Source organism: Saccopteryx bilineata, chromosome 9 (assembly GCF_036850765.1).
Source record: "Saccopteryx bilineata isolate mSacBil1 chromosome 9, mSacBil1_pri_phased_curated, whole genome shotgun sequence".
Classification (NCBI taxonomy): Eukaryota; Metazoa; Chordata; class Mammalia; order Chiroptera; family Emballonuridae; genus Saccopteryx; species Saccopteryx bilineata.
Window position 1 is genome coordinate 92334014 of NC_089498.1, and position 13643 is coordinate 92347656.

At 47.3% G+C, this 13643-nt stretch overlaps 1 protein-coding gene across 5 annotated transcripts in view; it reads left to right on the top strand.

The window, feature by feature from the left end:
• Positions 1-13643, top strand: part of WDFY4 (WDFY family member 4) — a 313461-nt gene that overhangs the window by 263052 nt on the left and 36766 nt on the right. For 4 of the 5 annotated variants that reach the window (XM_066242595.1, XM_066242598.1, XM_066242597.1 and 1 more), the window contains exons 48-51: positions 4813-4855; positions 5974-6093; positions 8274-8391; positions 9956-10065. In XM_066242595.1, the coding sequence (XP_066098692.1) occupies positions 4813-4855; positions 5974-6093; positions 8274-8391; positions 9956-10065 (391 nt within the window). Of the gene's footprint in view, positions 1-4812; positions 4856-5973; positions 6094-8273; positions 8392-9955; positions 10066-13643 lie in introns of those variants that run through there. The other variant, XR_010727052.1, reaches the window with a different exon arrangement.

A 13643-nucleotide genomic window follows, 5' to 3' on the forward strand; every position in this document is an offset into this window, starting at 1 on the left:
ATATAAAAATTATAAAATACATAATTGAAAATAAATTAATATTTTAAGAAAGAATATATACAAGATGATAAATACATTTTAAAATACAGATATGAAAAAAAATACAGATATGTAAAACCTTATAGAAATTAAAGCCACTCTTTAATTTCATAGAGGTAACTTTATGTTTTATAGCCTCCCAGAGTTTTACTGCACGTATAACACTATTTTATGGCACAGGTATGCAATAATAATTTGGTTACTTTCCTAAAGCTCATTTAACTCCAAATATACACAAACTACTAGTGTGCCAGGTAACTCTACAACTAACATTTTTGTTGCTGTCACTTTTTGTTTGTTCTTATTTTATCTTCCCCTTCAGAGGAGAGAGCTTGTCTTCAGAGTCAGGCATTGGGTCAAGGTTTGGTTCCGGCAGGTGCCTGCCCAGCCTGATACGTTGGGAGTGCACAGGTACCTCCTCTGCACCACGCGCTGGGGGAGCCCCTGCCAGCCCTCACAAACCTCCCTAGTCTCCACATCACACCCCCACCCAGCATGTCCATTTCCTCCTTGTAGATGGAGAAAATGGCTACTGCATGGGTCTTTGTAAAAATTAGACAACAGGCCAAAAGAGTTATAATCTGTAATGCATTAGACGATTATTGTCATTATTATTATGTCTAGAACTCTACGCAAGATTTTTGCATGTTAGAGAAATGAAGATACTCAAGAAGTTATAACAGAAAGGGTCCATATCCTGTGACAACAGGGGAAAATCTCTGGTTTGCAAAAATTTCTGTGCCCTCATGGATTTCTATTGACCTCTATCCTAGACCTGAAAACTAGGCTAACTTAAATTTGCTTCTCAGGGGAAAAAAGTTAAAGGTTCTGGTGACTGGTCTCTTGGCTCCTTGTAGAAACTTTGATTATGCTTCAGAAGGCCTCCCCAGCATCATGCAGCAAATGTGCTCCCTGTCCTAGAGCCCTGCACAGAGAAAAGGTTTGGCAAGACACAGTAGACACTTACCAAGTCTGGGGACAAAGCCCAAACACCTTCAGATATGTGTTTCCAGTTTGCCCAGATAAGTGGCTTTTCTTCTCATTATGGTCTATGCTCTCTGTATCCCTCTCCTTCCCTCACTGGCCTATTGTACCACGTCCTCACAGTTATCTCACAAATGGAAAACACACAGAAGAATTTAAAGAGGACTTTCAAATGTGTCCACTTTAAGCTCAGGAGCCCCAGTTCCCCTGTCGACCCTCCTTGAATGTCTTTATTGTTTTTTCTCAGTGCCTAAGAACTAGCCCTAACCCCCTAATCCCAGAGATAAGGAGAAAGATGGGCAGGGAGGGGACAGTTTCCAACCAGATTAGTCCCTTGGCAAAGACCCCTTGGTCAAGGCTACTGTACCCTCTGAAGAGACCTCCAGGGTTCTCTGCCACCCTGCCTTGGGAGGAAGTGAGTTTCTAGGCCATACCTCTGGTCCCTTCTGGGGACCAGTCTCACGGTGGAGTGAAGGTGTGAGTCCGATGGTGCTAATCCAAGGGAGTGGAGTCAGTGGCAAGATGCTGAGTCATACCATGGGCATGGGATTAGGGAGGACCCCAAGGTCATGTAATAGCATATCTGATTCACAGGCAGTAGTTATTCTAAGATTATAGAGAAAGCTGTTGTCAGAACCAGGCAAGTCTTAAGCAGAAGTCAGTCTTCCCTCTCGCACCACACCCCTCTTCCTCTCAAAGCAGGAAAGAATTGACCGTGCCCTGGAATGGCATCCACGTTCACCAGGACTGTGGCCACACCTGTGCCCTGTGCCCACACCTGTGCTGGTCTTTTCAAGACCCACAATCACACTTGCCCTCTCCCATAAGCACTCAGGTGTGACCAATGTGATCAGCCATGTTCAAAGGATGAGGTAAAAGCAGTTCAGAGCAGTCACATGGTGGGGGCAGGACTTGGACCCAGGTTCTAATGACTCTGAAGCTGGTGTCCTTTCCCAGGCTGCCTGCCACAGACTGTACGAGGGCTTTGAAAAGTCAAGAGCCATCTCTGGCACCTTGTTTAACCTAAAACCTGCACTGTATTGATTGAATAATGCAGTTTATCAACTGTTAGAGAAATACTGTAGTTACCAGATACTTACAAAATTTACATAGACTATTCCAAGAGTTCTGTGATGACCTTCAGATTAACATAATTAAAAATAAGGTGTTTTGTTTTTTTAAATAGAGCTCACCTTGAGTTGGGTGTCTTGGCACTGCTGGTGATGACACCCTTTCTTAAGGGTGACAAATGATGGGTCTTGCTTGATTGAAGCTCGTAGCCGATGAAATGTGGAATGGGATGGTGTGGTGTCTTTATCTCCTGCACACCATTCCACCTGATGGCAGTGTCACAAAAGGTAATATTCTAGAATCTTTTCTAGAAGGAAAAATGACAGAGGCTAGCTCTCATGTCCTGGAATTGGCAGGTACAGTTTGCTCCCCTTGTCCCACTCCACTCTCAGACTTCTAAAATACAGTAGCAAGATGAGCAGCTGGTATCTGCCATGCCAACTCCACATCCTTATGGCTCAGTTCCACATTCTTGGGAAGGCTCAGAACACATCCTGTTCAAGGGGCGGCCCTCGACTGTCTCCAGCCTTGGCTCTGGCCTCATCAGCTTTCAGAATACCCTGCCATTCAGAACAGGGTAAGAGGCAGGTTTGCAGAAAGAACAGAAGAACTCAATCTTCACTTGAGACTTTGCAAACTAAAGCAAAATTTGACCCTGTTTTGCTTCTGTTTGTTTGTTGTCTGCTGGGAACAAATGGACCAAATAGGGAAGGGGGGAAGGTGAATTGCAGCCTGGGAGTTGCTTTGTGTTTTGTAGAAAATTTGTTAAGGAAGGACTTGAATGGGGAGGTGCAGGGACAGCTGCTGTGATGGGGAGATAAGGCGCTGCCCCTGCTGGGCACCTGGGCAGTCTGGCTTGGACAAGATAGAGACCTGAAGGATCCTGGCCCAGTCCCCGTGGGTGGAACATGGAATGCATGTGAAGGTGGGGTCCGTGGGTACCTGAACAGCATGGAAGCAGAGGACATGGTGGTCAGAGACATGGTTTTGTTTGGTTTTGTGGGACATCTGAGCAAAGACCTGGTTTTGGGAGTCAATGGAGACTGTTAAGGAGGCTGAGGGGAAAGAAACAGACATGGAAAAGGAACCAAGGATCAGCCCAGAGCCCGAGGAACTGGGCTCCACCACTCCCTGATTGATGGGGGGCACTTCACACGGAGTGGGTTGCTTCCCCATGCCCTCCCCAACACTTTCATGGCACACTGCTGAACCTTCACTGCCAGACTGGACAAAGGTGGCATTTCTTCGGTTCAGTTTGTATTTCTTAACAGTATTTGTAGAAACATTCATTGATCCAGCCTTTTAAGTGGACAAGTTGGCAATTTCGAAACTTGAAAATGCTCAGATGTTTCAGCTCAGTGGTACCCCTGCCATAACTTTAGCTCATGAAGACACAAAGCATTCAGAGATTAATGTCCAAGGGTAATCACGGAGACATAATTTGTTAGGACAAAGCCACAAGGGAGCAGGCTCTGCCGGTTCTGGTCCTCCCGCACAAGGGTGCCTGCAGCTGGAGAAGTGACCAGGCTGCCGGCCTGGGAAGCAGGGTGGAGGCCTGCATGGAGAGGGCAGCCCCATGACCATCAGCTTTGAAACTGTGGGTGTGCAGACAGGCCTATGGAAAATTCTTCTGGAAACTGTTAACTGTGGATGCTTTTTGAATGGGAGAGGTAATTTGAGAACTCTTGTTTTATATTTATAGTTTATGTGTTTGCATTTTTAACCACATAAATATATTAGACTCACATTTCAGTATATTATATTTACATAGAATGTATTGGCCCTGGCTGGTTGGCTCAGTGGTAGAACGTTGACTTGGTATGTGGATATCTTGGGTTCAATTCCTGGTCAGGGCACATAGGAGAAACAATCATCTGCTTCTCCAGCCCTTCCTCTCTCTCTCTCTCTCCTCCTGCAGCCATGGCTCTATTGATTCAAGCAAACTGGCCCTAGGCACTGAGGATGGTTCCATGGAGCCTCTACCTCAAGCACTAAAAAATAGCTTGGTTGCAAGCATGACCCCAGATGGTCAGAGCATAGGCCCCAGAGGGGGTTGCTGGGTAGATCCCCATCAGAGCACATGTCTGTCTCTCTATCTCCCCTCCTTTCACTTAGAAAAGAAGAAAAAAAAGAATATATTATATTGACTTGTTTTACCATATTTTTTGTTCCATAAGATGTACCTGACCATAAGACACACCTAGGTTTTTAAGGAGAAAAAAAAATATTCTGAACCAAATGGTACATTAAAATATTTAATAAAATACCCTATTTTTCACTCCATAAGGGCATTTTTCCCTCAACTTTTTTTTTTGGGGGGGGTGCATCTTATGGAGTGAAAAATACGGTATATATATTTATTTACAAGGGCTAAAGAAGAGAGACATGTCTGTGGGAAACCACAGGGGGTGTGAGGCCCTGAGCTCACTCCTGCACATCCCCAGGACCCACCTGGGCCACACTTAAGGTAGTAGCATATTGTAGCTTATGTGCCACGTAAGTATGACAGTGACTGCAAGAACCCTAACCATAGGGTGGGATGGGGGCAAGATGACCTTGGATAATAATCGCGCTGCTTGGGATGGGAGAATAGCTATGTGCCCTTGAAGTCAATGGCTTTCCTGGACGTACTGGCCCACAAAGCCCAGAAGGTCTCAGCTTTTCCCCCAACTCATGCCTTGAGATATTTGGTCACCACCATTGTTTTCTGTCCCACAGGAGATACCCCGGCTCCAACAGGACCATGCTGCAGAAGTGGCAGGTACAGTGACCCCTCAGAGGACTCTGGACTGGAAGAGGCCCTCTGGGAATGCAAATCAGGAAAGAGTTCAGGCCCTGGTGATGGAGGAAATATATGAATGGCTCAAGAGGGATCTTGTTTTTTTAATTTACCAAGCTGTTCCAAATAATTTCCTGAAAAGGTCTCAGTGACCAAAGGTGATTCTTCATTCTTGAAGTTGAAGCTAGGGAGTGTGTACATGTGTGTCTGTGTGTGTGCACACACACATGCCCTGAGTGTACACACATGCTCTCCATGGAGGTGCATACATGTGCATAAGTGGATATAACTCAGGAAGATACAGCATTCACTTCTTGTTTAGGGAAGACCCACATGACTCTCAGCCTCAGTGGGCTGACCTGAGCCTAGGGTTCTCAGTGAAAGGAAGGGACCCAAGAGGGATCCTAGAGATCATGTGGCAACAAGATAGTAACTTTTGCCCCTCAGGGGTGGGCCAAGGAAAGGAGAGACCACTGCATGCAGCTCCCATATCAGAGATGATATGGGACTATCATGGGCTGTTCATTTACCAGTTGGTCTTGGTGAACTTTTCCCAAATGCAGTCTCTGTCTTCTTCTACAACTGTACATCTTAGGGCCCTTAGAGTGTTATCTCAAAGGACAGGGAAAAGAGAGTTCCTAAAGTCCCAGAGGAGGACAGATCAACAAGCTCACTGGTGAGGGCCTCTTTCTTGTGACTACAGAGTCCCCTCGGCATGTTTTTTAAATCATAATGAGGTCAGCAATAAGTATATCCACACAGCATTTGTGCTATTACTTTAACCACCCTTTGAATATCACAGCCAGCAGTTAACACAAAAGAATGCTTTATCCTTGACTGTGGGCTGCTGAGCTGTACTCGTCTTCCTGGCTGGCTCTGCCTCCAGACTCTATTTGCTTCAGCTCATGTTGGAATGGGTGTGGCTCCCAGAGTTGGCTTGGCTAATGCAGCAGGTGCACAGGGGACAACGGAGGTGCATGCCACCTGTTCTCACCTGCACAGGGAGGGTTTTCCTGCAGAGGGCTGACAGTTAGACCCATATGGCCCTCAGGAAAATGCTAACTGTGTTTGCTTTAGCCCTTCTTTGTCTTTTCTGGTAGAAAGGGGACATCAGCAATTTCGAGTATCTCATGTACCTCAACACCCTGGCCGGGAGGACCTACAATGACTACATGCAGTATCCAGTGTTTCCTTGGGTCCTGGCTGACTACAGCTCCCAGGTATGATGTTCACATGGACACCTTGCAGGTGTCCTGAGGCTTGCTGACCCTGACAACCAAAGCTCCCTTAATCAGCACACAGAGCCTCTGCTATAAGATTTAGTCTACTTAGGCCCAAGGCTGCTCCGTTTTGGCCCCTCGCTCTGGAGAAGGCCTCTGAATCCAGCTACCTAGTTCCTGCCCAGCCCTACCTGTGGAATGATGACCCTACCCATGAGATAAACATGGCTAGGACCGTTGCTACCATGCACCCCTGAGGGTTTCCTGTGTTGAAGGCAAATGACACCCATTGGCTAAGATAATGCCAGGGACCAACACTGGTCCTTCAAGTGAAGTGGGCCTTGGAAATATGGAAACTGTTCATAGAATCAATGTGTATGTGTGTGTTGGGATGGTGGTGTTGAGGGAGGAAAGGAAAGAGCAAGAGAGGGAAATACAGAAACACAGAAAGAACAAACTCCTCCCCTATTGTCCTCCTTCAGTGTGAGATGGCGGTCTGTGTACTTCACCCGTGTCTGTAGTGATGTAGTGAAGGAGAGGCTAATGGCAGGACCAGAGCACTCAGCGTTTTGGCTTTTGTTCCTGGACCTCAGCAGGCAGGAAGGGAAAATGAGGAACATTGACACAGTGGACCAAAGTGATGACATGCGGGGAAGAGCAGGCTATGAAGCAGGGTCCCCACCACCTAGCTCTGGTGTCAAGAGCTATGTGTATAAAGGGCAGAAGGTGTCTGGGTCCTGGGTTAGACCAGCCCCAGCCAGTCCTTCCTCAGACTGCTAGGATAGCTGACCCTCAGAATTTGGAAGAGGTGGGACTCAGTTTTTTATAACCCCCTGCTCCCACTTATGACATTCAACGCACAACAATTTTCTCACCAGCCACATGGTGCTCTTGTTGTCCTAATGATCATATGGGGCTGAAATAATTCAAAATGAAACTTGTGAACTGCAGCCTTAACCTACATTTTACAAAGTGCTGCTCTACCAGCTCCTTTTGTTTTGCCTCAAAGTTTGCTTGCCTGCTGGCATTTAAAAACTGAGAGATCTCTCCCCAAAATCTGGACTTCCCATATCATTTGGAGAAATAGGAGATCTGGTAGAAAGGAAGCCCTATTCTGCCCAGCAGTGCCGGCCATGGCTGAGTGTGGGTCTCCCCTTGTAGTAGCACTCGGAGATCTTAGAAAAGCCGGCTTCCCATTCCCCCACTTAGTGTCTCTACCCGTGTGAGGTGACAACAGACCTTCCCTCCCTGGGGAATTGCCAGTGAAAAGAAAGTGGGGTGTAAGCTCCTCCTTCCATATAGACGTGACACCCAGGGAGCACACCAACACACAGAGCATCTCTGCTAAACACCACATTTCCCCAGGTATAAGGCGTTCCCATGTATAAGACGCACCCTAATTTTGGGTCCCAAAATTTAAAAAAAATATGTATTACATAAAGTTAGTGAACTCAAGTTTTATTCATCATAAAATTAATACAACTCCTCCTCCACATGAAAAAGCGGGAAATGCAAGTAAAAAAAATCTACAACCACTGTATAATATGCACCCAGTTTTTAGACCCCAAATTTTTCGGAAAAAAAATCATCCTATACATGGGGAAATACAGTAAAACATTGAAGACAGGGGCCCTGAAAACTCTTTGGGTCACCACTGACGTGTATTCTTCAGGGCAGGGGAAGGGGCGATGTTCCATGCCTGCATTCCCCAGAAGGTGGGGGCCCCCAGAGAAATGAGGCTGTCCTTCCACTTTCTTCCCCAGACAGAGGACTTCTTACTTCCTCGAAAATCAGTTAATTCTAAACAAAAACCTTGAACTATGGCAGCATTCTGCTCCGGGAGGGCTGTGTCAGGTGCCTCACAGACAACAGGAATTCTTCCAGAAGTGATCTTGTCAGTGACTGGTGGTGGTGTGTGATGTGGGTCAACCTGGAACAGGTTCACTGTGAACTCAATCTTCCCTCCTCTCATTTCCCATCTCCCTCCAATTAAGTCTTTGTGGATCACTGGCTCCAGGGCCATAAAACCCCAGCACGCCTGCTAATCACCGGAGGGGGTCAGACCAAACGACACTAAACCAATAAAGAGAACCATAAAACTGAAGAGCGTGGCTCCCAGAGTCTCACTGGGGCACACAGGGTCTAGGGGGGTTAACTCCACCTGCACATCTGCCTTTTAGATGTTGAACTTGACAAATCCCAAGACATTTCGAGATTTTTCAAAGCCCATGGGTGCCCAGACCAAGGAAAGAAAGCTGAAATTTATCCAGAGGTTTAAAGAAGTAGAGAAGACTGAAGGTGAGTAGATCCCAGCTTGATTATTTTCAGCAACACTCTTCATCTGAATGCCTGGAAATGATCATGGATAACTATTTAGGCCATTACCTAGCCTACAAATAATTACACCTGAACAGAGAACTCTTTAATCCAGAGGTTGACACCTTGTCTGCATGTAAGAATCACTGGGAGAGCTTTAAAAAGATACTGATGGCCAGGCCCCATCTGTAGAAATTCTTTTTTTTTTTTTTTTTTTTTTTTTTTACAGAGAGAGAGAGAGATAGAGACAAACAGACAGGAACAGAGAGAAATGAGAAGCATCAATCATTAGTTTTTCGTTGCAACACCTTAGTTGTTCATTGATTGCTTTCTCATATGTGCCTTGACCACGGGCCTTCAGGAAACTGAGAAACCCTTCACTCAAGCCAGTGACCTTGGGTCCAAGCTGGTGAGCTTTTGCTCGAACCAGATGAGCCCATGCTTAACGTAGTAACCTTGGGGTTTTGAACCTGGGTCCTCGGCATCCCAGTCTGACACTCTATCCACTGTGCCACCGCCTGGTCAGGCTGTAGAAATCTGATGTAATCAAGTCTGTGGTGAGGTGCAGCCCAGACCAAGAACTGCTGTGCGTGCTAGGAGCTCACGCCTCCACACTTAGGGGAGGGAAGGCAGAGGAAGGTAACATTTGTTTGGCGTGGTCAGTGCACTGGGCACTGGCCAACCTGCATTCAAACAAACAGAGTCTATTACAAAAAGGACATTGAAACTCAGAGAGGTCAAACAACTCATTGGAGATTATAACCTTTAAATGCCAGAGCCCAGACTTTGCTCATCTGCCCATCACCTTCATAGATTTTACCTATCCATGTGCCACCTGTGCTCTAATGGCCTGAAAGTTTTTCTCCAGGTCTATTTTAAAATAGAATGTCAGTCTGGCCCTGGCCGGTTTGCTCAGTGGTAGAGCATCGGCCTGGCATGCAGGAGTCCCGGGTTCGATTCCTGGCCAGGGCACACAGGAGAAGCCCATCTGCTTCTCCACCCCTCCCCCTCTCCTTCCTCTCTGTCTCTCTCTTCCCCTCCCGCAGCCAAGACTCCATTGGAGCAAACATGGCCCTGGTGCTGAGGATGGCTCTGTGGCTTCTGCCTCAGGTGCTAGAATGGCTCTGGTCACAACAGAGCAACACCCCAGATGGGCAGAGCATCCCCCCTGGTAGGCATGCCGGGTGGATCCCGGTCGGGCGCATGCGGGAGTCTGTCTGACTGCCTCCCCATTTCCAACTTCAGAAAAATACAAAAAAAACCCAAAAACCTTAAAATAGAATGTCAGTCTTTTAAACTTTAATAAAAGCATTTTAGAAAGAAATGTTTCTATCATGCGTTGGAGTCGGGGACGTGGTGCCGCTGAGGATCTTGCCTGCGCTTTTCACCAGAAGCGAGCAGGACATGGAAGCTCTGTTGGCCTGCAGGGTCTCTCTGAGCAGGACTCATGTCCCCTGCGTGTTCTTGAGCACTGTATCATCTGTGTGTCTTCAGCCTGCCCTGGCACAGGTGGGAAAGCCTCCCCAGGCATGTCCTTTCATTGCAGGAGACATGACCGTCCAGTGCCACTACTGTACACACTACTCTTCCGCCATCATCGTTGCCTCCTACCTAGTCCGGATGCCGCCCTTTACCCAGGCCTTCTGTTCTCTGCAGGTGAGCCCCCCTGCTCCTCTCCACACGCACGCACACACAGCCATGCCTCACAGGCTGAGAGATGGGTTTATGTGGGGCAGGCACCCTCCCTGCTGGGAGTCCAGGCACCAGCCTGTGATTCCCACTTGACTAGTTCAGTGTCCAGGCTGTCTGACGGAGGTGGGCTGCTGTGTATCAGGTACACCTGCACATCTGCCCAACAGTCTTTCAAAAAGACTCTGAAATACAAGGAATGAGAGATATGGGGGTGGCAGGGGCATTTAACATAAACAACTTTTAGTAGAAAATGAGAAGCAGGAAGCTTGAAGACTTCCTTAAAAACAGGTGCTCTGAGATGATAAGAATAAACAAAGTGTTTCACTCGTGACAAAATCAAAATGCATAAAGCTATCCTAAGCACACACTGAAAGGCTTAAAAAGGAAAAACAAAATATTTAAATACTAAAATGAGCAGCTAAACCAGAGAATAAACTGATTTGCTCACCCATCAACTAACAGACCAACATGCTAGCTCAGGGTTGCAATATTCTACAAATAAAACTACAGGATGCCCAGATAAATTTGAATTTCAGATAAACAATGACTTATACTGAAAAATACTGTTGTTTAGCTGAAATTCAAGGGTGGTATGGCCCCTGTGTTTTACCTGGCCATCTCACACAAGCTGAAAGTGAGCAAGTCTGAACTGAGCAGACAGCAGTGTCCAAGGCATGTGGGATTGTTGGGACAGCGTCCCTCGTGAGCAGCGGAGAAGTTTTGTTGTTGTTGTTGTTTGTTTGTTTTCACTCTCGCCCTCTAACCTCATCACTGGGATCCTGCTTCTCAGGTTGCCCCTGTAACCCCACCGCGTCTGGCTGGGGATAGCCATTGCATTGCCCAGGTGGAACAAGCAGGCTTGGCCAACTCTATAGCAACCACAGCACACAGCCAATTTTAGGACCCGACCTGACTTAGACTTTTCGAGGGTCCTAAGGAGAGGAACACACACCACAGTGGGTAACAGACCACAGAGCATACAAGGATGTGGTCTAGCAGCAAAGCTTCACCAAAGGAAAAGCACAGGTGTCCCAGGGTTTGTGTTTCCTCGGTCTACCTCACCAGCTAGGTCACTCTGAGTATGTCAAGGTCAGCATGCAGGCCCATTCCTGGGTCAGCACCCTGGATCATTACTAAAGCCACCTCCTCTTGGCAGGAATGAGTAGGCAATATCATGCTTTCTTCAATGGGCCAAAGCCCTTCTGTGTTCTGTGTCTTGACACAGTCTTCTCTCTCCTTGACTGCATAGCTTGTCTAGACGTTGTATGACCCCTCTCCCTGAAAATTCACTCAAAAATAATAAGTGTGCTTCCCCTGAGCCTTTCTCGGGCAACCAGCATTTTAAGTAAGTTTGGTTTGGAGCACATCCAGTCCCAGAGCTGGACCCTGTGCCAGGAATCATGTCCAGCAGCAGCTCACTAATCCACAAGCAGCCATCACGGTGGAGGACGAGGGTGATGCATTGTTATGGTTTTCCATTTAGGGAGTTCTGGAGCCTTATGTTTTCCCCTTGCCCTGTGGTCTGTTCATTAGAGCCCATTTCTATCTGTTCCTCAGGGCCTTTTGCGTGAAGATAGGGCAAAGTGAGATGGGAACAGCCTCAGCCACGAGACTTGCATCCCAGCTCCGCCACTTACTAGATACAAAACCTTCTGCAAATTGTTTTTCCTCAGGAAATGGGGTTCAATTATGCACATCTCATGGGGCTATAGAGATTAAATGACATTGTGGGTAAAGTCACTAGCTCTGGGCTGGATAGTACATAGCAATCAACTATTATTAGTTTCTTTCCTCTCTCCTGTATGGGATCAGGACAGGCCTAATCTGAGCAGGCCTGAACTTGTTTGGGCTGGGCCCTCTGGCTGAAGTTCATTCAATACAGCCTGGACTGTGTTGAACATTCCAAGATGGCATGAGCCAGAAGAAACAGGTGTGCTGCAAATTCAGAAGGGTGTTGAGTTGAGGCCACTTAGAAGCTAGCCACAGGTGGTTTGAGCTTACTTTGGCCAGTTTGGTCCATTGGTGACCAAACTGGTTTGAGATGTATAAACCAGTATAAGATTGTCAGAGCCAATATTATATGCTTTTAGGTGGCACTGCTGCAGCCATTAGCTTGAGTCTTTGTCTCTCTCATTGAAGTCTGAGGTGATTCTGGTTTTTTCCGGGGTTTAAAATGACCTGTAACATATGGACCCCTCTGAGTCACATTGGGCTCTCCGTTTCTGAATTGCTTTCACCTATTTTTAACTAGCTTTCCTAGTGGATCACAACTGGTCCAAGCCTTTGGAACTAGCAGAAAAACAAACCACCTCCTGCTTTTTTCCCCCCTTAGAATGAAAGATGATTTTTAGCTCTCAAGGGAATGGGTACGAAGGCGACATGTGGGGGAAACATGCCTGGCTCTCCTTTGAGAGTCCCAGGGTCTTCACAGACCTCCTTGGAAATGTTCTGGCGTCTTTCCGAACTCAGAATCTTCCCTTGGTCTCTCTCTGCCTCCTAAGGGGCAGGTCCATTTCTTTTCAGGAGACCTTTATCTCACTTTTGTGTAGTGATAAGGAAAGGAGCCTCTATGTTCTCAATAGCCTGAGACTTCCAGTCCCAGAATGGATGATGGAGTGGGGGAGAGTGAGGAAGGCAGAGAGGGTGCAGAATCCAGGCACTGAGGTCTTCTTTGCTGATCTGGATAGTGGGAAAGCAGAATGTCTCGTAGTTCTAGAGCCAGGAGTCCCACAGTGTCAGCAATATAAAATTGCATGCTTTCCCGTTCTTCATGAAGCAAACTCTGCCTCTTGCCTGTTAGAATGAGCCAGAGTGATTTCCATACAAGGTAACTTAGCCGTGGATATGCCTTTGACATGGACAGTGTCTACCTGTGTATTGCACCCAGTGTGGGCTCAGGCACTGTTGAGAGGCAGGGACGAGGTCCTCTGGGCACCGTGGCCTGCCCACTGCGCACTGTGCAGAGAGAGGTGGCTGGCATAAGGGGCTGTCACACGCAGCCTAAGAATTGTAGTGAGACCTGGTCTGCTTCCTGGGTGCTGCTTGTGCTTCATTCCTTCACACGTCTGTCTTACGAGGTTTGGGTAGGACTTAGAGTTGACGCATACTCCTATCATTGCTGTACGTATTTGTTTCTCTGCCCCAAACCAGTTATTCTGAGGATACTCTTACAATCTAGAGAGCAGGGTTCTGTACTGTGCGACCTGAGCAGGTGACATATGCAGGCCGTGTGACCTAGGCACAGGTCATCTGTGTGCTGCTATCCCCGTTCCCTTGGAGGTGTGAGACTCCTGTCTGCCAGTGCTGGGGGTGTCTGCCGGGATGCTGTGATTCTCAGGAACCTCACCTGCTTGGATGAGCCTGAGTCTGGGAGCATCCAGGCAGCCACAGCCCAGAGCTCTGTGTCTGCTCCATGAAGAGCACCAGACACTTTCAGGCCTGAGCTCAGACCCAGCCTGGGTGGGCACAGCGAGGCAGCCAGGGCACTGGTGAGGACACTGCAGTGCTGCTGCTACATTTAATAAGAAGCTGAAATAAAGTGG